The 26,368-nt window shown below is 31.4% G+C and overlaps 3 protein-coding genes across 3 annotated transcripts in view; 1 reads left to right on the top strand and 2 right to left on the bottom strand.

The window, feature by feature from the left end:
- Nucleotides 1–26,368, top strand: part of LOC127871754 (uncharacterized) — a 343,111-nt gene that overhangs the window by 235,083 nt on the left and 81,660 nt on the right. The gene's annotated exons all lie outside the window — the stretch shown is intronic.
- Nucleotides 1–26,368, bottom strand: part of LOC127871750 (tRNA (adenine(58)-N(1))-methyltransferase non-catalytic subunit TRM6-like) — a 188,969-nt gene that overhangs the window by 110,869 nt on the left and 51,732 nt on the right. The window lies entirely within an intron of this gene.
- LOC127872654 (cubilin-like) lies at nucleotides 3,653–25,987 on the bottom strand. Its single transcript, XM_052415983.1, has 6 exons — nucleotides 25,795–25,987; nucleotides 14,754–14,875; nucleotides 14,089–14,314; nucleotides 9,035–9,211; nucleotides 5,279–5,494; nucleotides 3,653–4,661 (listed from the first exon to the last, which is right to left on the bottom strand). Exons 1-6 carry the CDS (start codon nucleotides 25,985–25,987, stop codon nucleotides 4,417–4,419), a joined length of 1,179 nt encoding a protein of 392 aa, XP_052271943.1. The 3' UTR covers nucleotides 3,653–4,416.

Below are 26,368 nucleotides of genomic sequence, written 5' to 3'. Positions count from 1 at the left end.
GACACTTATAAGCAAAACACAACACTGAAGCATACGTGACAAAATTACATTTATTAAATTTAATGTGCCCTCTTTTGAAATGTAACAGTTTGTATTGTGATCAAAAGTGTCTTGATTGGATATTCTTTACGTCTTGTATTTAAATGTTTAAAAGTCATATTGCATTCCCTAATTACTCCTGCTTAATATAAAAAGATCTTCTAAAACGACACTTAAATCAGATATTTTATTTTTATCGTATCTATTTAAGTATTTCTAAGTATCGTCAATACAAATTGTCCCACATGAAATATGTCAAACCACAAGTACAACTCTAATGTCAAACTGTCAATTAATATATGCATATTTTTATGAAGAAAAATAAAACAAAACACACACAAACACTTTAAAATTGAAAACTGTAAGAGAAATGGCAACTAGTGAAATTGCATATATGATTTCGTTTATTTACTACTATTGTATGCACGTGCTGGGTTCGAAAATGTGGTTGTCATTCTATGTACATTTACAAGTTTATTCAGTGTTTTTTCTGTTGACTCATTTCAAATCATTTTATTATAAAGGTTGTTTAAACAGATCCAGAATATGTATAAGGTAAAACATTTACCTCATAAGTCGATACTGCAGCAGAAGAGCGAAAACTTAATTAATTGCTGGTTAAGAAGCAACATTAATTGCAAGCAATATGCATTGATTAGTGGTGAAGTAAAACTATTAATTTACAAAATTTAAAACATTTATTTAAAGAGCAATTAAGCAAGCAACAACAAAAATAAAGTAGCATATGACAATGATGGCAACGAGACCTCAACTTTCTTCCTGCAAACTTTTATTACTGTAACTGATTTAATGGGCCGATGGTGTAAGGGTGTGTTAAATGGTATGCACTCAAGTACATTTTATCTTTATCATGAATTCTGACCCAATTTTGTTTAAATGTCATATTCAATTTACATTTGCAGACGGATTTGTGAGATTGTTACGTGCTGATTCCGATGGTCGTTGTTTTTAATGATAGTTTCATCTCCACCAATGAGTCATGATGTAATTGAAGAATAAAAAACCATCAATAGTGCATACAGAGAAAATTGCCATAAACTTATATGTGTGGTCAACACTAGATTCAGACGAAGCTAGAGATTTTTTTGGAAATATTCAAAAAATAAAATTTCATTAATTTCTTTAAATTTATTAAAATGAACAATAAAATGTCATTAAAAATTATGCTAAACACCAATCTTGAGTTAAAATAATTATAAAACTTCATTATGTTAAACCAAGTGTATTTGTTTTTGTCAAAGGTTGTCGTGTTAACATGGCAATTAATATTCACGAACTCATTATAAAATATATATGTGGTAAACAACATTTATAAAAACAATAAAATTGAATTGAAAAAAATGTCATATCAGTAATAAGAAAATACATTTAAAGACAACATTGAATTAACAAACAACACAACACACATTTTATTGAAACAATTGTATGTGGACATTCACTTTGGAAATCTGTGTGATCAACACTAGATTCAGACGAAGTTAGTTTTTTTTAAGAAATATTCAAAACATTTAATAGCATTAAATTCTTCATTTTTTTAAAATAAACAATTGAATATCATAAAAAAATTCTGCTTAACACCAATCTGGAATTAAAATTATTAATTTAAATTTTCATTTTGATAAACCAAGTGTGTTTGTTTTTGTCAAGGGTTGTCTTGTAAACATCACAATTAATCTTCTCGAACTCATAATAAAATACATATGCGGTAAACAACATTTATTAAAACAATAAAAATTGAATGGAAAAAAATTCATATCAGTAATAAGAACACATATTTAAAGACAACATTGAATTATCAAACAACACAACACACATTTGTATTGGAAGAATTGTATGTGGACATTTACTATGGAAATATGTGTGGTAAACAGACGAAGTTAGTTTTTTTAGAAATATTTAAAAAATTCAATAACATTAACTTCTTCAAATTTATTTTCAAATTTATTTAAATTAAAAATAAAATATAATTAAAAATTTCTGCTTAACACCAATCTGGATTGGACATTTACTATGACAATTTGTGCAATGTTTTGATTTTATTTAACTTCTTATTTATATCTTAAAATGTGTGAAAGAATATTGAACTTGTTAGCTTCATAATTATTATAATTTGCGCACTTTTTATTGCATTAATAAATATAACTTTGCAAAGCGGGTTGTTGTTTCGCCTCCTTATTTGATACAAAACCCACAATTTGAACACTGTAGTTCTTATTGTTTCAAAATTACTGTCGGCAATTTTTTTTTATACATCAATAAAGAATATATATGTAAATTATACACGACACATTTTCAGAACAGAATTTGCTCATATTGTCCTACATTTTATTACGTTTATAAAATGTTAAATTATTAGTTTGCTGTAATACAAAGTTGTTTAGAACAATAGAAATGGAAAAAGTGAACTATTTCGTATCTGGTTATTTTATTTGGGGTTGCTTTCTTCACTTGAAATTTATTTCTAAAAAACTGCTCATTGCAAATATATCATCGGTCAACAGCATATATAGACATATTTAAAATTAACTGTAAAACATAACGTACATATTAAAACCGAGTGCATTAATCGCAATCACACAATCACAAAAGTGTTAAGTGAAGAACGGGTCAGGTTTTTTATTAAGCAGCAATGAATCAATACTTGACCTTATAAATAGTTCGCATATTACAGTCTGATCGCACACTACAGTCTGATTAAGATACTCAGGTTTTGTCCTCCTTTTAAAGAAGGAGTAAGTCCCTTTTGCACATGAACTGATTAAACGTGTAAGCAATTTACAATTAAATATTTTGAGATTCTATCAGTCATACCTAACATTTCTTTTTGAAATACTTCTTTTCAAGTTTTTGTCCTACTTGAGATAAAAATAATATGAACAAGCAATATCATGTATATCATGGTATGACAACAATAACACATGGTATGACAACAATTACACATGGTATGACAACAATTACACATGGTATGACAACAATTACACATGGTATGACAACAATTACACGTGGTATGACAACAATAACACATGGTATGACAACAATTACACATGGTATGACAACAATTACACATGGTATGACAACAATTACACATGGTATGACAACAATTACACATGGTATAACTACAATTACACATGGTATGACAACAATTACACATAGTATGACAATAATTACACATGGTATGACAAAAATTACACACATTTCATTCACAGAGTTGTAATTCATATGTGTTAAGATCGTTTTTTTGTCATTTCATTTCATTTACTAGGTAAGGTATCACACCTACACCATGCAAATAATTCAACAATCGAACATTTAACGATATTATTAGGTCATAGACATGCATTTAATCTGTTTACGTGCACTCAACTGCCATTTCTGTATTATTATGAGCAATAACCTATATACTAGTTCATTTCCATACTATTATGAGCCATTACTTATATTATAAATCTAATATATAAGTTGAATGGAAACAATGTCATATCAGTAAAACAAAACTTATAAAAAGTTATAAATAAAAAAAAAGCGTTTAGATACAAACAACCTAACACACAATTTTTATTGAAAAACAAATATTGCATTATTAAATTTGACTCTCTTCGCCCCCTTACTTGATACAAAACCAAAATATTTAAAAATTAAGATCTTATCGTTTCATAAAAATTGTCAGCAAAATAATATTGTTAACATCAATAAATAATACAAATACAATACACACGGAACATTTTATCAATAGCACTTTCTCAAATTGTCCTAAATTATTATTGAAACATATAAAATGTTTAATTTTAACTATTTGTAATACAAAAGTTATTATAGTAATAGTTTTGAAAAAAAAGGAAATATTTCATATCCCTTCCAATCGCTCGTTAGTACAACTTTGCTGAAATCCATTATAAGGGCCACCATAGAAACAAAATAAAACGCGTAAAAACAAAAAAATACAACGTTTAATGTATTTTGTTTTCTATGTTCATTGTATCGTCGATGGTATTTACGCAATTTCTACTTTTGAAAGAACGCAAATAGCTTTCATAGGTTCTATGAACATTTGTATACAAAACTAAAAATTATAAAAGCGTTTGATGCTAAACACAGCGAGTTTCAAAAATAAAAATCTGTACAGAGACATCATATGTAATATTTTTTTATTAAGAACTGTTACGCGAAAGTGCCATTTTGCCGTAGAACGTGTGAATTATTTTATTAAATGATACAATTGTGCATATGTTAGTGATACTTCTGAAACCTTCTCGTTGATTGATTCTATTCTATTGACATATCGTCTTACTGACAAATTGATTTTATTCGATGAAAGGATCATTGCAATATTATTCATTTGGGGAATTCAAATCAATGTTATTTTATAAAGCAGTTGGCAGCAAAGGCGAATACAACTGTTTTGTTTTCATTACTCGGGAGATTGGTGTGCTCGCATCCGTCAAACAGTGCGCAGCTCTTCCTCTCCTGGTCGAACTGTGCGGTAACACACGGTGGTATTTTTTGACGAAGACAGATCGACGAGCACTCTATCTGACTCTCAACAGGTGCGACTGTACGGACGGGAGGATTTGACATAGCGATACCAGTGAAAACCCGGAATGCTGAAATACAAAATAAGTTGTGAATTGTATTAAACTTTATTTGGTATATAAATGCTATGTTTCCCGAACTATTTTTTTCCAAACATATGTTTATTTCTCGTTAAACAGGAAGAAAAGATGCTTTAAAGGAAATGGCAATGGTTCTATTATATAAATAACCTGACACAATATGTCTTTTAAAACCTAATGCATTATAATCGGTTTAAAACATAATGCATCATAAACTATTATGAAATTTGCAAGTAAGCGAGCCTTTGCACGAATTACGACACTTTATACATATTAGTGTATATAAAATATAACCTCATAGCATTGCAACTCAAATTAAACAATAATAAAAGGGAATTAAAACGCATTCAATTTAATTACAATTTGATTACTCAGTGGTAGGAAGGAGACCAGAGCAACTGACTTACAGCTTTTTGAGAAACGATAAAATGAAATTACGAATCAACTCATGAAAATAATTGGAATGCATTGACTTGAAAATATTTCCATCAGTCCATGTCATCTGCATCGGGATGCTGCATATAAAGCTTCGCCCTTCATATGATTTAAATCACATCTAGTTGACGAGAAATATACTTTTAATGGTTTAAGCTATGACATTGACTCACGAGGTGTCCTTGGTTGTGGAGATCCTTTGATCTGGAGCTCGCAGATTGTCAGAGGTTGATTGTGTGGTCTCGCCATTACATTGACATGTCTGTAAGGACCTTTGCTGGTGGGTTTCCACGTGGAAGGGTTGGATGCAGTAAGGTTCAGGATGGTATCTGCCTCGTACTTCCCGAGTCCCAGTCCCATTTCGATTTTATAGGATTTAGCATCAGCTGCTGTAAAATAAATGCGAGTTATGCAAGTTAATAACACTGTGATATACCAAAATATTACTGCATTTTCGAAGAAAATGTCTATACTATAATTATATGTGTGTAATGATTTTATCAATTTGAACAAGCTTAATCAAAATAGATCAAAGAGTCTTAAAACTCTTGTTTAAACTTAGTAAGAAATATACTCAAATATCAACAATAAATTTTCCCATATGGGAATAAGTGATGGAAATTGTTGGAAAAGTACACATTAAAAGTACAATTAATTGAAAATCTTAAAACTGCGAGAGAAAAAGAAAAAGCGAGAAAAAGTATATGTCGCTTTAATAGAATTACCATTTTTATACATTTGATTATTATTATTTAATCAACTAAACTTGTTTTATTAGTAGTTCAATTTTGCAGTAGCCCCCCATTAATAGTTTTATTATTACTTTACAGTATTGCCCCTGAATTTTGTTCACGTCATTGTGTCTTCGCTTGTCAATTACGTCATAACTCTTTCTCTGTTCCTGGGTACATGGATTTTTTGACGTCATACGATCAACTTTCCAGTTGAAATCTACATGCATAGGTCATTGGGTTTATAACGTTCAATTTTATTTATATTTTCTCTCTGATAGGCGTTTCTTGTTTGATTTAATTATTATTATTTTATTTTTTAGCAATTACATAAACAACCAAGCAATGTCATATGGAATTTTTACACCCATTATTGCTGCTTCTTCCTGTATTTGCGCGATGATTATATGAAATATTTACTTAATGACGCTATATTCTTAAATCTTTTTCTATAAAGAAAGAATGAAGTTGACACTTGTTTGTAGTTTCATTTGATCGTTCGTCAAAAAGTTGTAACTCTGTTGCTCTGGTATCTTCAATACCATTGAGTAATTAAATTAAAATTAAATTGAATGCGTTTTGATTCCCTTAAAATATTGTTTAATTTGAGTTACAATGCTATGACGTTAAATTTTATTTACACCTAAATGTATTATGAATATTGCTTGGCCAAGTGTGAGGTTGAGCGCTCTATAACCGGTTTAAACCCCCAATGCTTTGCATTGACCGTTCCAAGGCGGTGACCCCAGCTTTATTCATATTTTGTGTTTATGTTGGTTTGTATTGTGCTGTTTTGTGCTGTTTTGTACTGTTTGGGCAATCGGTCACTTGTCTTACATAAAGGACCAACTAATTGTTTATAATGAGAATTCAATACTGCTCCAGCAGCTGGAGTTTTACTTCTTTATATTGTTGCTTTAAAGCCATGTAATTGATTACATAATGGAATTGTGTTACCCCCGACCTAAACCAACATTGTTGTATCCTTATTCTGTAAGGATTAAAGAGGCGCTGTAAATAAACTGGTAAGCAAAATTCACGTAGGAAGTAATATTTAACACTAACATGACACTCGCTGATATATTTATAAGCAAAGAAGAATTATTGTGATAATTCCCGATAAACGATGACAGATTCATCGCTCCCGATAGCAGCATTGAACAGTCTTGCGAGGAAAGACGAGTGTTTAAGCGTTTCTAGCAAATAATAATATATATTATGAATTCTAATTTGCTTTGCTTATTTATCAGATCAATATTAACATGAACATACAACTTTGTCAAACAATTAAAGATTAACTTAAGTCAACGTTTAGATTACAACCGTTTAAGACTTCATTCACTGATATATAAATTAAAAGTATTCATGAATTCAGGGTTTTATCTGCCTCATTGAAAAGAGCACTTGAGTTCTTTTGTTTGAATAATGCAGTTTATGGCTGTAACTAGTAGAGCTAGATTTCTTACGTGGATGAAATATGTTCTGTTATCAAAAGTAGTAGGTACTGAAATGAATGTGTCTCCTGAGCTTTCTCGAGCTTTACTGCTTGCTTTATTGAATGCTTCAACATTTTGATTTGTGATGAGGAAGAACGTATCTCCGTATATAACGTCAATATTGTCGTATTTCAGTCTCGAGAGGCTGTAAGCAACAGAGCTATTTGTTGTTATGGGGATACAACATGTTCTGTTATTAATATTGTAGATAATTACATAGATTTCTATCCTGATTGAGTTTTTTTTTGAAATTCAACGTTTTCTTACACCTTGTTCCGACATTTAATAATATTGTTAAAATAAACACTTTTGTTGAAAGGCTTTTAAGGAGCGAGTGTAATTTTCCGTGATTTTGATTAAGTTCTTTATGACACATGTACTTTATCGGTCTAAAACTTGCACATGATTAACTTAATTTGATGATGTAAGTAGATTTGCCAGTTGTAGCCGTCTATGAAAAAAGGAAAAAACAAATTATACAGGCTTAATTACTCAGGCTTAAAATGTCAGCGAATGCAGACCTTTTGTTATGGGAAGATGCTTGTTACATAAGATTTATCGAATTCGTTAAACGGAATATATGACAGAATTACTAAAGTAAACTATAAATAAATATGATATTAAAATGAATGTAACAAAAGCATAAAAGTTGGTGGGTACTGTATAGAAAACAGTAAATACTTAACCTAATATGTCCAAATGAGGTCCAGTTCAAAGTGGCGTGAGGTGGTATATGGTAATGAGTTACACATGTGCAAATTGAAAATATAAACACAGTGGTAGAAATTATGAGGGTGCCGATTGCAGTCGTAATAACATTGTTTATGCTGAGCACAAATATAAAGACGAATTACAGCATTCCACCTAAAGACAAAAACACCATCACATATTTTCTTTAAGTCACCTGATATAAAAACACCAAATATATTGAATGTTCAGAGGAAGATGAAGGTTGTTTATGCTACCCGTATAATAAAGTTTCGGAAAATTAAAAAATCTATTTAACACTATAACATTTGACAGAGTTTTTACGATTGGCTATTGAAGTTTTTTTATGAACATTCATATACATATGACGTTTCAAATAAATGTACTGGCATGTAGTAAATACAGAGATATGTGCGTGCTGCACATTAACCTTGAACTATTTTATTGAAGTATACATTTCCCATAAATTTGCTGTATTGCTGGTAAGATTCATAAGCTTTGTGTGTGTCAGTGACCTCCCATGATCGCCTGTCCTCAAAGGCATGTGTTTCAGTTAAATAGCTGTAGTGGATTTAATGATATGGAGTTATTATACGCAAACCTTAAGCTAACATTTCTAAGTATACAGTGGTCATAAATTTGTAAAAGTTTAAGTCAAAGTTATGGGTCGTTCTCAGTGAACTCAGATCATCACCATGAAGACGTTAACAGTTTTAAGTGACTTTAATTGTACTAAAATATTTAAAATCAAGAAGAACCCAAAGCTTGATCTATTTTGTTTTAAATATAATAAGTCTGCTTGATTTGCAGGTAGAAACAACATGGGCCTTGGTCGGTGGCATCATAATGTTTACCGTAGTAATAATTATACACCAAAGTTCCAACCATTTTGAATTACTACACACTTATCTTCCATGGCCAGTGAAACATGCTTTATTAAATAAGCCGATGCATTGTGCGTATTTTTGTACTTCAAAACATAGTAAAGACATACCGGGATGTATCGATACTTCCTCTATGAGGTAATAGTCAGTCAGGTCAAGCTTCCATTCTGAATTAATGGACGTCGTCAGTGAACACCTGTCTAACCATCCATCTATAGCAAGAATCGGACCATTGCCGAAAGCCACGTCCGTCTGAGTCGCTTTCTTGCCAATTGCCACACTTGAAACTGAAAGCATATCCCTACTTTAAACATATTCTCTATGTAGAAGTTGCGTTTTATCAATCAATCAGGAACACATGAAAATGTCCTTCCTTTATGACATATAAACGAATAAATCTTTTTTAGATAACAAGACTGAATAATCTTGATAATCTATCGAAACCAACGCATTTCATAAAATAATGTTTCTTAGTTTTTTGATACTGTTTAACGTATACATTTGAGAATTCGACTGGATATATTTTTTACTGTAAGAAAAATAAATTACCACTTAATTGCCAATACTTCCATATAGACACCGGCAAGCACACAGTAATGTTTTCGTGTTTACATTGTATTTGCCTGTATGACACTCGATATATACACACAACAAATAACATAGATATGATTAAGGCTATGATCAGATGATTGACACTGGTTTAAAGGCTCACATAATTCCACACTGAACAGAAAGTGTACTTGTATCTCTTTCTCGATGTTTAAAGATTCTATTTTTATGAAATTCATACTTGTGTAATCTTACAGAGTTGTTTGCCATGCGATGGGTCGGAAAAGTAGCCGACTATCAAAATTAGAATCTCCAACTCCATCACAGTTTACTGTAATTTTATTTTGTTCTTCAATTGCTGTGTTGGTAAGTAAATGGACCATAGCCTTGCTAGGGGCTGGTATTCAAGTGCGGTTTATTTGACAAGTCATTGAAAGTACTGTTCTCGACTGCTTTTGGGCGAGGTTGTAAAACAAACTCATGTCCGAAACGAGTATTATCTTTGAAGGCTCGTGCATTTCTTTTTTCAATGTCGTGACTTTTTCCAACCTGACTTCTTGTTTACTATTTTTATTTTATTTTTTTACACGTGTTAGGGCTCTGAAACCCAATTTTGAATACATTTCTGCTCATATATGTGAGCTTGCCAACTATATGGCGAAATACAGCATCGGCAAATCGCCATCAGAGTAGCAATGTTGACTTTTTTACATGAACTGTGGTTGTATTTAATTTGTACTAATAATCAGAATAATATGTAAAAGTTCTCAGAAGAACATTATTTTTCACAGAAAGCACTGCAGAAAGTACCCGATGTAGACTGATACTGTATAAATGTAGTGTTAAGAAGTTCTAGTATGAAGATTGATATGTGTGCACAAGCCCTTTTATGACGTAAAATGATATATTTAATGCTATAACAGAATTTATCAAAGAAGCTGGAAAATGACCCTAAACTTCTATGAGATCTCTTAAAAAACCTATTTTAAGTTATAAATAATGCAAACAATTTTTTTTATTTCTGGTATAAAATACAGTCTAGAGGTTTTCTAGAAGTATAATAAAACTGTTGACGGGGTTAATTCTTGCGCGAAACGCCATTACATATTATATTATAAATCGTTTATGCCCAATTAAAATTGTACGAGGCTCATAGCATTTCATTTTTTCTCAAATACTTCATATATTTTTTTCATAAAAGTTGTTGTTGTTTTTTCAATCATATTGTATGCATGGTTCTCTAAGTGGTTACACCGGATGCTCACAATGGATAACTATATTTTATATAAAGCATTAATAGGTGTGTTCATGACGTTTATTAATATAAAACACAATTTAATTATATGCTTTGGTATCAAATTAAAGGTTTGTTTGAAAGAAAAATAGCCTTTTCCTGGTATATTTTTCTCATTCATGTTCAACAACAACATATCGACAAGAACCGACAAGAACAGCGTATATCATTTATTTAAATTGTGTTCTGCAAAAGGTATAAGTCTTATCATTCTAACCATAGTGATACATTTAATTGTAGCTTGGTTATTGTCAAAATTGGCATCTAAGATTGCATATTTCATGTAGACTAAAGAATTGTTTTGCGCATGCGTAAGCTGAGTGGGTTTCATAAGCAAAACACATGCTACATAACGTATTGAAGTTTAAAGGAAACACAATTAGCTAGGATATGATTTAATAAGATAAAGGCAAAAAAAAATTCACTTTAAGAACAAGCGATTGACCACGATAATTATGATTAAAAGTTCCATATTTGACACCTAATCCTGAAGGTAAACATATTAACACGATACCTTTCAAAGCGAAAACATTTACTTCATTTCATTAACAAGGATATTATTCATATTCTGTAGGCACATTAAACAGCGGATCAACCAATTATACAGACAGGCTATGATTAAAAATTACTATTCAAGTTTATATAAATATGTGAATCAAAATTTAAGTTAAGTTTGCCAAATTCCTTTTGCAATCGATCGCGTACCCTCCTCTATCCTGTCATATGCCTTTAAATCAGCCTGATGACCAGGTAACCTAATAACCCAAAAGTTATTAGGCTAGTTGACCAGGTAACCTAATAGCCCACAAGTTACTGTGAAATGACATTATACTAGCGAAATTCTCCGGTTAAAGTCTTTTACAATGTAAATGAACGGTGAACAAAGGAATAAAATAAAAAGAAAATTTGTTGGATTCGGTGAAGTGACATGATTAATAGAATAATAGGTTGGTGACGTGGATGGAGAATGGTTATTTGGCTTGTCGGATGATCTTAATATCGGTATCGATATCGATATATTACTCCGACTTGCCAGATTCTCCATCCACGTCACCAACATATTATTATCTATTTACGGAGTGACGTCCCTATATAAAGGGTCCCCCCACGCAAGAATAAAATAACATTTGCAGTGTGTATGGAAATATCGGCTTTGCATGGTTAAACATACTGTTAATAAAAAAATGAAATGTATGTACCTAGAATTAAATAAATGTAAATCGTTTGTTGTTGCATTGTTCGCATTAATTCATAAATTATGTTACTTGTTTTCTTAATGTATCTCGGCAATTGGTCATTGGAGTATATACATCTTATTTTAACTTCAAACTATGAATTATTTAATGCCACGCCCATAAGGCTCGCTCACTTTAAATTCCAACTATTAACCAAGGTAAAACATAAATTCAAAGCACATTGGAAGGTATAGAAATGATGCCAATACATTGTGTTCTGTGTTTGCAAATAGTAAAACATTTCCCTGTATTGAAAGTAGGTTTGGTTCATCAGAGTCTGTAAATTAAAAAATGGATATGGTTTGGGTATACGCAAATTTCTCCTTTGTAAAGTTAAGTCACAATGAGAAGTTCATTTCGATAGAAAAGGTCATACCATTTAGCAAAACTTAAGGCAAACACCTATGTTTAAAATTACAAATTTTTAGAAATATATATTTAGTTTTATTTTGTTGAAAGTATAACATAGGATAGTTAGCTCCTCGTCATTGCATTTAACACAGCTTTTGCCAATGTTGGCTTCCCGCCTGCGTATGATACTTACATGTATCGTTGTTGAAATCAAGTCCCCCGCATACAATTTAAAAACGGATTCATTTGATCATGATCAGGTAACATTGCTCTATTCTGTGTTTAGTAATATTTTGTATGTTGACATAAAATCCATTGATTATGCAGTTAAAATATAAATACAGACTGCCGCAGTAGTATACACAGTTCTTGAATATAATGCTAATTACCAAAAGAGGTCACTCACCCCAGGCATTAATAACTAAACTTTTTTGGGTATCTATAAATTCTGTCACCATTTAACAACCCAACAAAGATTGGAAAAATGTTCTGAGCAAGTTTCAGGACAGACGACGGACATCACAGTTGAACTAATGACATAACTATATTTCATAAGTTGAAGACAATTTAAACTAGGTTACGCTCTACCTAATGAAGCATGATGGACAACATATAAAAAATTTGACTTTGCATATACATGTGTTTCCGCAAAAGTCATTACAACACGTTTTATTTGTTTGTAATTACGTGCGTATTACATTATTTGTCATTTATATTTTACATAATTATTGCGCAATATCACCAAACGTAATTTAACAGCAATTGAATATTTACATTTATTGATTATAAATGAAAGTGTAAGCCAAATGAATAGTTTTTTTCAGCCTACAATAGAAAATTAGTTTCTATTATACAAAATATACCAAACTTTTGAACCCGGTAAATGATTTACCAAATATGAGTTCTCGGTCTAAGACAATCCACATTACGATATAAAGAGCATCCAATCGTTTGTCACATTCCTCAAACATTCCACAATCCAGATATGTTGGTCAGGACCTTACATTTATTCACGATGAATCAGTTAGTAACACCCCACGTGTCCAGGAAATTAGGAAATGCCCTGTTGTAGTTCCAAGGAATCTACGCCGCAAAAACCAACAATGCAATTTAAATCAGTAGTTAGATCCGTTCTCGGCCATTTTTTCAGAGATGGTTTGCTCTGGTAATGTTTCAAGTATAACTTGTGTTCATATAATAGAATTCTAACACTTTACATATAAACTGTAAAGAATTGATAATCGTTTGTCTAGGATTTTATTATAATTGTTATAATATAGTATTGTTAATTTTATCGGATATTGTATCAGCAGGTTAAACATTATGCCAATTTTATTATTTTAATTCTGATGTACACATCATTTTAAACATTAAAGCAATAAATGAATAAGTATAGTAACATTAATACCCCAATATTACGTCTAAGTTGATATCCTTTTATTTGTTATTTACTATTATTGTTTTATGCTAGCATTACAATTTACATATGTACGAATATTAAACATATGAAGCATAAACCTAGATATCTCGTAATTGCTCTTAGGGCAAGAAATTGACTGAAGAACAAGTGAACACGTTTCTGAAACGATCCCGTATTTTATATTGTTTCTGCTAGGTGTAAAATAGGACACCTTTCATACATTTTACCTGCAATATCCTTAACTAATGAATTTGAAATAATTAAAACTGTAAAAGACCAGTAACATTAAAAATAATTCTTATAAACAATTCTCACCTTGTGTGAAGAACAGGTAGGTCATGCTGAAACCCCGATATGTAGCGCTGTAGTCTGTTTTGAAGACAAAGTATAAACTATTCGACTGAGACCTGAATCCACGTGGTGTTGCGCTTCCGCAGAAATTTCCGATGGAGGGAGAAGAGTTGCTTGGCCCATTGAAGATCTCTAGGTAGTCACATTTACATGCGGTGCAGTCCTCCGTATAAAAATCTGTAAAGTCCAACTGAAATGCAATCATTATATATTGTTTTAGTGTGAATTTAATGCGATGAGACTTTGTACCTGAAAAAACACACCACATAATAGCTTAGATTTCACGAATAGGGTCATAAGTGACGAAATACCCATTATATTCTGAATGTCATTTAACGTACCATATTGTTAAAGTTCAAAATGGAAATATGGATCATAACGTTTGCAATGCTTAATGCTTGATGATAACAACAATTACACTTGCATAACTTCATATCAAAAGGCCTGATAAGGCACCATGCATGCGCGTTTGTTTTGAGAACATTATCAGAATATGTCTTTTTAAAAACCCAAATATGTTTTAACATTAACATTGCACATTTATCGCTTTAAACATTTAAAGTAACAGTTAAACATAGAACGCTGCCTATTATTTGAAGCTAATAATACAGTGATAAAAAAGTATGTACTTTGATCCTTTTGCCTTCTTGTGCCCTGATGACCCATTCATAATACTTGTAGTTTTCATAATCCAATGGGTAGTTAGGGCTTGTGATGACGCCATATGGATTTGTAAATTCCCCAAGAAACACTGTAAACATAATGTAAAGATGAGATTGTGAGCAGTTGAATAAAAAGTATCGACTTTCACAAGACGCAATGAGAGAGCTCATCTTAGAAACTGTAGCTCAATGGTACGCAACTTGAGGTCCGTCCTCTGGGTCTACTTTTCAAGAATGAGTCATAGTTTAAATATCCTGTTAAGTATGTCTAAGTATGTACAGAACGACCATCTGGTATTACATACAAACTATAACACCTATGGGTCTTGCCCTGCAGAGACAATTTGTGATATTTTGCTTATAAGTCTTAGTAAACATTTGACACTTGGAACGACCATTTTTTACCAAACTTTGTGTACAGGACCAATTTCTGATATTACATACTTAATATAAACGCCCTGAACAGTGCTGTTGAAGAGACGATTAAATATGTTATTTAAAAGGTTATTGTGCTGTAAATCTATATTAAAAATGTAATATTTTTCTAGTTGTCATCTTTGACTCTACGGATATCATTTGAAAATACTCTGTAGAGGACCTCTAGATCATGCTTCCTACTTGACGAAAGTTATGGGCGGTTGCAAGCAAGAACAATTGTAAGGGGTTTCTCTATGTAAAACTAAATATACCCAGCGGCCCCGATAACACATATAAAAAGCATGGGATTTGTGTTTTTAAACTGTAAAAGTTAATGTAAAACTGGTGATTATCAAATGAGGCCACGTCTGTCACTTCGTAGAGGACCACTTTCGATGTAACAATACAAATACTTAATGCCTAACGTTTAGAGGAAAATATAATAAAATTTCTAAAAACATACAAGGAAATAACAAAAAAACCCGTTAACAACGATGCAATTAAAGAGCTCAATCAGAACGTTTTTTACACAGAACTTAACTAACATTTACACTAAGTTTGAAACGCCTTAAAGGACCACTATACCAATGTTACATGCCAAATACCAAACCTTTGCGCATTGAGGTTTTGAAAAGATGATTTTGAAAGTGCTCGCTTTATACATAATTATAAGAAAAACATGTAGTACCGTATCATGTTATGAGTAATGGTCTAAGGGAAGTAATTCAGTTATTCAATAACAAGGACTATTGTTAGAGTTGCATCCCCTGATATGAACATGTATAGTGGGCGCTTATTTAAATGTGGAAACCTTCAATGAAGTTCGAGCTACCATTTTTTCAAATGTCGCTTTTTATAATTTTTGACAGGCGCGACTTTAAAGTTATGGACCAACCCCATTAGTAATGTCAACCAGAAAATCCCTAAAAGTTGACAGTTAACAAAGACCGGTCCAAAACAGCTTTTAAATGCATTTATTGGCCCGAATCAACCACTTGAACGGAAAGATTGACATTTTTCACATTTAACAGATATATTCCTTTACAAAATACTGTCTTAAACATTTGAAATTTATCTTCTCTGCCCTGTCATATCGAGAAAAACAGCGATGCGACAGACATTTTTGAAATGCGAATCTCCCGAGATTTCACAGTCATATGACATTATTTCTGTTGTTAGTAACATACAATGTGCTCAAGTGATTTCAAATTCAGATGACATTTCCCGGTATTTTAAATTATTCTTGCTTGTTTTGTAAACAAATTGTAGTGAAAATACATACTCAAAGTAAAAGTTATTTAATATTACATGATTCTCTTTGAAATCAGTCTTTTAATCCACCAGACAAAAGTTGTTAATTACAAATAACAGATTTCAGAAATGAAAGTAATGTTTACAATTTCAGCAACAAATGTCAAGGTCGATCCGAAAGTATCCAAATGAAAACTCGTCATGTGACAAAGCGACAATGGCGTCAAAATTGTGAATTTCAGGCTGATGATAATTATTTTCATCTATTGTAAGATGCATTTGAAACATGTGAACCTTAAAATATGCCCCGATTAAATAGAGAATAATAGGTTAGTGTTGATTATAGATCAGGTTTATCATGCGAGGCTTAGAAAACAAAAAGCATGAGCCTTGGCGAGTGCTTTTTCGTTTTTGTGCCGAGCATTATAAACCTGATCTATAATCAACACTAACCTATTATTCTATTTATCCTACTTTTTATTTTGTAAACCTTTTTGTTTAAACAAAATTAGTTTGAATGGATAATTTCGCTGGATTTATGACGTCATTTCGTCGAAATATTGACGTCATTTCCTGCCGTTGATTATAGATGATATTTAATCAACGGGGCTTTAATCACCCGAATTTGCTGTAAAAGTGGGATAATTTATATTCGTTCATCAATATATGTAGAAATGTATCCAAGAAAATTGTCATTGATTTATAGCGTGACATAAATATGTTACGACTTTGGTTGACTTTCGATATGGGGTTCGCTTTAGCGTACATTTCTGTCGATACTATATAAACTGTTCGCTGAAGTTTGTTTAGCTACCTTATATGGTGTCTCGTTGTGATTTGGTAGTCATTATAATCTAAGTAATCGGCCTCGAGCCGGGTTCGACACTACATAATTTTGTCGACAAGTGAAAAACGGATCCTTCTGATACGAAATGGCAGCAGCTTGTATTTCTGACATTGCGGGGATCTCGTATTTCGACGTTGGAACTGATCGGTCTACACTGGGATTTCGGTGGACAAGATGGCTACGATCGTTCGAACTGTATGCAGATGGAAAATGTATTACCAGTGATGCACAACGGAAAGCCTTGCTACTTCACAGTGCAGGACTCGAAGTGCAAGACATATTTTGAACGTTGAATTGCCCTGATCCAGGAGAAGATGAGACCGTTTATTATGTTTGTAAACGAGCTTTGAATGACTATTTTACATCAAAAGTGAACGTTGCATTTGAGCGATCAAAGTTTCATGGACTAACTCAAACATCTGATGAGTCTGTTGAAGCATATGCAACGCCACTGAGACAGAGAGCTGTGTACTGTAACATTACGGATATTGATGAAAATATTCGTGATCAGTTAATTGAAAAGTGTTCATCACAAAGAATGAGACGAAAGCTTATAGAAATGGTGAACGGGTTGTTTCGCCCTAATACCTATTCACCCTAGGTTCCCCCTGAGTCGTTTCGCACTGAGTCGTTTCGCCCATACAAGTGGGTTGTTTCGCCCTTATTTTATTGTAATATAATATTATGTTTTTTTTAATGTTTTTTATATCTGAATTGCATTGTTTACGATATATTAAGTGCGTTGATTGATTAGGAAAACTATAGGATTATCAATTACACATTGATATTGATGAACATATTTAACCAGTTGTGCACGGATTACGACGTGTTCCGTATAAGTTACGTGATAAGCTTGAGAAGAAGACCGAAGAGTTAGTTTCCATGGACATAATTGAAAAGTTGGAAGGTACAAGTAAATGGGTGAGCCCTATTGTGCTTGTACCGAAATCAAACGGAGATTTAAGATTGTGTGTGGACATGAACCAATGAAGCAGTGATAAGGAAAAGATACCCTATACCTACAACAGACGAAATTCTTCAGGACTTAAATAAGTCAACAGTGTTTTCAAAGCTGGACATTTATTTGCGCATGCCTTTACATCTAAAACCGGTGTCTTCTAGCCTGGCGAAAAATTCAAATATGAGATTAACCCTAAGAGTCAACTATTCCAGCGAGTCAAAATGTATCTAACGTTACTGTAAATATGTACATGAGCCAAAGAACTAGAGGCACTGGCCAAGTATAGAAGAGTATGGTAATGATGCAAAGACATGGTGTTCTTTGTTTTGCAAATTAGAAAAAATCCCCATATTGAAAGAAGTTTTGTTTCATCAGATCCTATAAATCAAAGAAATATATCATGTACAAATATAACACAATTTAATTTTAGCCACAATATAGGTTTATATCGATGCAAAAAATAACGTCAGACCATTATACAAAAAATTGAGGCAAATAACACTGTTTAAATTACAAAGTAAGCGTATTTTATTTTGAAAATATAGCATAGAAATGTTCATGGTCTTTGCATTTTACAGTATTCCCCGTTTGAGTAAGGATACTTATCGTTAGTGAAAACCCGTTCTCAGCATACAATTCTTACAGGTTTATAATATTTTGGCTTTAATAAATTAACAATTAAGTTTTTTGTATTTAAAACTTATAGAGAGCAAAATATAAGCTATAATTAAAGAATTGGAAGAAAACTTTTCAAGTGAAAATATCGAAGAACTAGAAAATTTGAAATCTGAAATTAAAAATATTCAGAGCACACAGTTAAAAGAATGTATGATCAGATCCAAATTTCAGTGGACTTTACAAGGTGAAAAGCCATCTAAATATTTTTGCAGCATAGAAAAAAATAATGCAATAACAAAAACAATATATAAACTAAAAAATGAAGATGATAGTGAAATAACTGACCAAACATGTATACTAAATGCAATAGCATCTTATTATCAGTCTCTATATAAGAAAACAAATGAATGTAAAATTGAAGACTTTAATAACTATGTAAAGGGAATTAATTGTCCAAAATTAATTCAGAAAGAGTCCAGTTCAATTGAAGGTATCATAACTTTAGATGAAGCTTCAAAAGTTTTAAAAAATATGTCAAATAATAAAAGCCCTGGAAGTTCTGGCTACAATGCAGATTTTTATAAAATGTTCTGGAAAAAAATTGGTACCTTTTTTGTAAGAGCCTTAAATGAAGCTTTTGAAAGTGGACATTTATCTATAACACAAACTCAAGGTATAATAACATGTATTCCAAAGGGTGATAAATCTAGGCTTTTTATACAAAATTGGCGCCCTATAACTCTTTTAAATACTGTTTACAAAATTGCATCTAGAGTAATAGCTAATAGATTTAAATTATTTATGGACAAGTTAATTAATCACGACCAGACTGGTTTCATTAAAGGGAGATACATAAGGGAAAATACAAGGTTAATTTATGACATTATGCACTATACTGAAGTAAACAAGATCCCAGGTTTACTTCTCCTAATAGACTTTGAAAAGGCGTTCGATTGATTGTCGTGGTCTTTTGTACAAAATACACTTTCTTTCTTCAATTTCGGTCCTGACATAGCGTTGGTTTCAGATTTTATATAAAGATTCTAAGTCGGCTGTTTCCCAGCGTGGCTACTTGTCTAACTTTTTCCCTATTGAAAGGGGCTGCAGGCAAGGAGATCCCCGCTCATGTTATATTTTTATCCCCTGCGCTGAAGTTCTGTCAAATGTATTGATAGAAAACAAAAATATAAAAGGTATAACATAAATTATCCCAGTTTGCTGATGACACTACTATTTTATTAGATGGTACCGAACAATCATAAAATGAAACACTAACTGTTATACAAGATTTTTCAAATATTTCAGGTCATAATTTTAATTTTGATAAAACTAATGTTGTATGGATTGGCAAGCAAAAATAAAGTTATTATACCATAAAACAAAATGGAATTTAAATTGGGTGCAAAACAGCTTTAAACTGCTTGGAATAAATCTTCATGTTGACCTGTCAAAAATATTTCAAATAAATTACACTGAGAAAATTGTTAAAATGGAAAATATCCTGAAAAATTGGAAAAGAAGAATTTTAACACCAATTGGTAAGATTGTTATTGTGAAAACACTTACAGTGTCATTATTGAATCACTTGTTCATACCACTGCCTTACCCACCCAATACCATGTTAAATTCAATAAAATCTTCTATTCTGACTTTTATTTGGGATGGGCAGAGTAAAATAAAGTTTTCAACAATAGTAAAGGAGTATACTGAAGGAGGTTTAAAAATGATAAATTTGGATGCATTCTTGCATTGAAACTTAACTGGTTGCAAAAAATTCAATCCTTAAGAGGAAATTGGATATATATATCACAACTGTACTTTGATACTTATATTTTTTTATAATTGCAGTTATCATTATGGTTTGAATATATCTAACAGAATTTCAAACCCTTTTTAGGTAGATGTTTTAAAAAGCTTCTCACTTTATTGTAGAAAATTAGATGTTAAAGCAGAAGAATTGTTGTATTATCCACTTTTTTATAATCCAAATCTATTGATAGGAAATAAAAGTTTTTTCTTTAAGTCATGGTTTGATGCTGGAATTCACTGTATAGGTGATATATTCAAAAATGGGTCCTTTATTTCTGTTGATGATTTGAGTGAAACATACAATTTGAAAATCAATTACATGCATTATATAGGGAGAGCAATAGAAAAATTTGTTAAAAAATATTGTTTTTTTCCTGTCCCACCCAACACATGATTAAACCTTTTTTGCCCCCATTATTACAACTAATATTAACATAGGAATCCGGTGCTAAAAGACTATACAATATTGTAAATAGAAACAATGAACAACCTTTAGTTAAAGCAAAATGGGCTATAAAACTCAATACCAAAATTAATGAAAATGAATGTAATTGTATTTTTGAACTACCCTTTTTAATAACAATTGATGTAAAGGTTCAGTGGTTCCAACACAGAATAATTCATAGGATACTTGGAACAAATAGTCTATTGCACAAAATGAAAATAACTGATGATCCATTATGTTCTTTTTGCAAACAAAGTGAGGAAAATTTAGAACATTTATTCTGGAAATGTCATATATCTAAAGCATTAATTAATGAGATATTACCAAAGCAACTGTTTCCTTTAAGAATAAGAAAACTTTTCTCCTAGGGTATTTAACAAAGGCAGCTAGAGCCCTAAATAATGTTATTTTGTTTATGAAATTATACTTATACAAGTGTAAAATGAGCATATTAATTCCAAACATTACAGGAGACAAAAACTACATAAAGTATGAAAATGATAATTTAAGAAAAATATCAATTTCAAAAATAATTAAGAATCCTTTGACAGTGAACGGGAATTATTTACTACCATTGTAGAACAAACTTAGTATTAAATTTATTTTGTTGTTTTTTTTGTCTTTTTTACAACTTTGTTCAAATACTATGTTTTAAGTCAAAGAACCAATTGGTAATCTTATAGGTATAAGGACCAATGTTTCATAAATCACAATTACATGTACTTATTTTTGTTTATCTATTCCTTTTATCTTTTGATTTTGAAAATTTCTATTTGCTTATTACATTTAATACATATGTGTATACATTCTGGAAATGTTTTTTCAATTATTATTAAAGGCACCTATTATTGCTTTTATATGCATCTTTTCATCTGTAAATGCATATCCTATCTGCATATTACACTTTATAAATACTTAAGATAAGGTACCTATTATTGCCTTTTTATGCATCTTTTCATATGTAAATGCATATGCTATCTGCCTATAACAATTTATCAATACATAAGTTATATGCATGTATACATTCTGGAAAATGTTTTTTTTTTACTTCTGTTCCTATAAATACATTTTTTAGTGTTTTTCCAACACAAAATTACATGAAACTGTTTTATATTTAGAGCCTCTTCTCAGTTTGCTCTAATTTTGCAAATTTTAAATGTGTCTTTTCCTTGTCATAATTGGATATATAATCTTGTAATCTTGTTATCAACATATAGTTTTATTTACACTCTTATTAAGAACATAATATTTGAAAGAAAATGCATATGTTTTGTTAAATTGAATATATAATCTCCAACAAAGAAATACTGCCTGTGATCTTGTTATTAATATAGTATTATTTATTCTGTTAAGAGCATAATATTGAGAGGAAATGCATATGATGTTGTAAAATTTGATACATAATGGCCAACAAAGGAGTACTGCCTGCGATCTTATTATCAACATAGTATTTTTAACACTTTTAAGAGCATAATATTTAGAGGAAATGAATATGTTTTTGGTAAAATATTTCAATTTGTGTATTTTTTTTTTTCTTGTAAGGTAAATATACACTAGAGATTTTTCCACTGTTGTATGATAACAACATTGTATATGTCACCATCTATATGTATACAGATAACTTATTATGACCATAGATGTGCGCATATGTGTTTCTGTATGTACTTGATACCGGACATGAAATAAAATGTGTTGGAAAAAAAGTTTCATGACGGATGACAAACATCATAGCTTTCTAAAATGGTATGTAGTAGTAGTAGTAGTAGTAGTAGTAGAAGAAGAAGAAATACTAGCAGTAGAAGTAGTGGTAGTGGTAGTAGTAGAAGTAGTAATAGTAGTAGTAATAGTAATAGTAGTAGTAGTAGTAGTAGTAGTAGTAGTAGTAGTAGTAGTAGTAGTAGTAGTAGTAGTAGTAGTAGTAGTAGTAGTAGTAGTAGTAGTAGTTGTTGTAGTAGTAGTAGCAGTGGTAGTAGTAGTAGTAGTAGTAGTAGTAGTAGTAGTAGTAGTAGTAGTAGTAGTAGTAGTAGTAGAAGTAGTAGTAGTAGTAGTAGTAGTAGTAGTAGTAGTAGTAGTAGTAGTAGAAGTAGTAGTAGTAGTAATAGTAGTAGTAGTAGTAGTAGTAGTAGTAGTAGTGGTAGTAGTAGTCGTAGTAGAAGTAGTTTTATTCAATGCGTAAGTGTTCCGTAGGAATAATGAATCTTCCTCGCGATTTTTCATTAGCAATCCACCTTTTACATAGGAAACCGACTTTTGTATAGTAGTTCAATGTTAAATTGTTCCGACGGAAGATATGAAAGATCCACGCGATTTTTAGACCCCGCTTTTTGTACGTTGTCTAATTGGCAATTGTTCCCACGGAAGATACGAAAGTTACGCGCGATTTTTGCACAGTTCGCGAACATGTGGATTGACTGAACGTTCCGCGCGATTTTTTAATCCGCTTTTCTACGATGATTTGCACAGTTCCGCGATTATATGGATTCCCGAGATTCCTACGTGTATAAAAATTCCGCGAAAAGTGAAAATCCCGATAGTTACTATATAATTATATGTATTTTAACGGGGGTCCCCGAAGACTTTCCATATCTACCCGATGAGGCATTATGGAACAAAATATAAAAACTGACTTTGCATATACATGTGGTACCAATAAATAATCATTTAGGCACTTTTATATGTGACTTATTAAGTGAGTATTAAATTATATCTCATTTATATTTAACATAATAATTGTACAAAATAACCATACGCATTACAAAAACCATTGGGTATTTAACAATTAGCGATTATAAATGATTTTATTTGGCACAAGCCAAATAAATATATATGTTAACCTACAAAAGAAAAATGCTTTAAGAAGGAAGCTTAAACAAGAAATATCTTTAAAAAAGATATACGGCGTAAATAGTTTAATGAATGAGATCAAGGATAGCGAATGTCTTTTTCTGTGCAGTTCTTAGCTGCATCACACGCAGTACGGGATGTTACGGGGAGTTTTCGCGGCTTATTTTACATTATAACATATTGCTGGTCATAAACCTATAGATACAAAACAGAAAACCAAAAGAAGAATGGAAGTGAAATTTAAACATATGAGTCAACCGGCCACACGAGAAGTATCCGTATTTATAGGCGCGTTCTTCGAACAAACCTGTTTTAGTGGTTTGTCGGGCATTGCTATTTGATTCGATTATTAACAGTATCAATTATCATCGTGCTAATGCTTAAAGTGATATTATGGGCATTTTGCACTGTTGAATTGAGCTGAAAAGAATTAACAGGTCAAAATAGTTAGTTAAAATGTGGTTACTGATTAATTATCTGCAACTCGCCTTGCTACCAGTTGTTTATAAAAATATATTTTATATTCGATATTCTTACGTGACCCACCCAGTCCTGTAAGCTGAAATGATCCGTAAAACAATTTCGTGTCTTTGTGTCGTATGAACAAATCTGCACTAAAACTAAATTTAGGTTCAACTCGTAAACGCATGATCAGTTGTCAAACGAAAGTACGGTTGATATTCAAATGCATTATTTTTCTCTTTCTGGTATATTGTTTTAGTATGATGATGCTGCATTAATTAATATAAGTGTATATGAAGTAGAAACATCAAAAATAATCAACGGTTGCGATAGACACCTATAAACTGTTACATGCTCATAATATCACTTTAGTACATTAGGCAATATGGACGAATAATTATTGTTAAATTTATCAACAGTAATATTTATCATTGTATTGTTGAAAACACATTAAGAATCTATTATTTACATACCATAATTATATTGCTGAATATCTTCATTTAACATATTTCTGGTCTAAAGAAAATTCCGAGAGCATCCGAGTGTTGGTCACATTTCTCGAACATTCCATAACCCAGATATGTTGGTGAGGACAAGGATCAGTTAGAAACACCCCAAGTGACCAGGATATTAGGAAATGTCCTGTTGTAATTCCAAGAAATCCAAACCGCAATAACAGCTAATACAATTGGAAACAGTATTTAAGGTCCGCTCTCGGCCATTTTTCAAGAGCGAGTTGGTTCTAGTCATGTTTCAAATATGACTTTTGTTCTTATAATAAATTTTAACACTTGACTTATCAACTGTAAACATTTATTATTTGTATTGAGAATATCAATTTTAAGTAAGAATTGATAATCGTTTGTCTAGGATTTTATTATGATTGTTATAATGTAGTATTGTTAATTCTATCGGATATTGTATCAGCAGATTAAAAAGTATGCAGACTTTATTATTTGAATTCTGATGAACACATCATTTTAAACATTAAAGCAATAAATGAATAAGTATAGTAACATTAATATCCCAATATTACATCTAAGTGGATATCCTTTTATTTGTAATTTACTATTATTGTTTTATTTTAGCCATACAATTTACATATGTACGAATATTAAACAAAGCAAGCCTAAACCTAGATATCTCGTAATTGCTCTTAGGGCAAGAAATGGACTAAAGAACAAGTGAAAACATTTCTGAAAAGATCCCGTATTTTATATTGTTTCTGCTAGGTGTAAAATATGACACCTTTCATACATTTTACCTGCAAAATCCTGAACTAATGAAGTTGAAATAATTAAATCTGTAAAAGACCAGTAACATTAAAAAGAATTTTTTAAACGACGATTCCCACCTTGTGTGAAGAACATGTAGAACAGGTCGAAACCCCGATATGTATTGCTACCGTCTGTTTTGAAGACAAAGTATACACTATTCGACTGAGACCTGAATCCACTTGGTGTTGCGCAACCGGAGAATTTTCCGATGGAAGGGTAGGAGGTGCTTGGTCCATTGAAGACATGTAGGTAGTCATAGCTGCACTCCATTTCAAAGAATCTAAAATCCAGCTGAAAAGCAAGCGCGATATATTGATTAAGTGTTAATTTATTGCGATGAGACTTTGTATCTAAAAATCAAAGCGATGAAGGCACTGAAGTTGTTCTCTATTGTATAATCTTAGACGCAACTCAATTTTCAAAATTATGTTAATGCTTTTTATATCGCAAGTTTGAAATGAACACTCCTCATTCAAATTTATAAAGAGTGTGTCTTAAAGCACAGGTTGAGATGTTGTTGTTTTTTTCAAATCATTAATAAAAAAGATAATTTAAGCTTCATTTGGGAAAACAGGGCTTAATGCATATGAATAAATAGTCATCCCTGTACCACAGACTGTCTTTAAACGAAAAACACCATAAAAATCAAAA

This window comes from Dreissena polymorpha, chromosome 3, assembly GCF_020536995.1.
Source record: "Dreissena polymorpha isolate Duluth1 chromosome 3, UMN_Dpol_1.0, whole genome shotgun sequence".
Taxonomy (NCBI): Eukaryota; Metazoa; Mollusca; class Bivalvia; order Myida; family Dreissenidae; genus Dreissena; species Dreissena polymorpha.
Note: the sequence above shows the minus strand (reverse complement) of the source record. Positions and strands in the feature narration are given on the sequence as shown.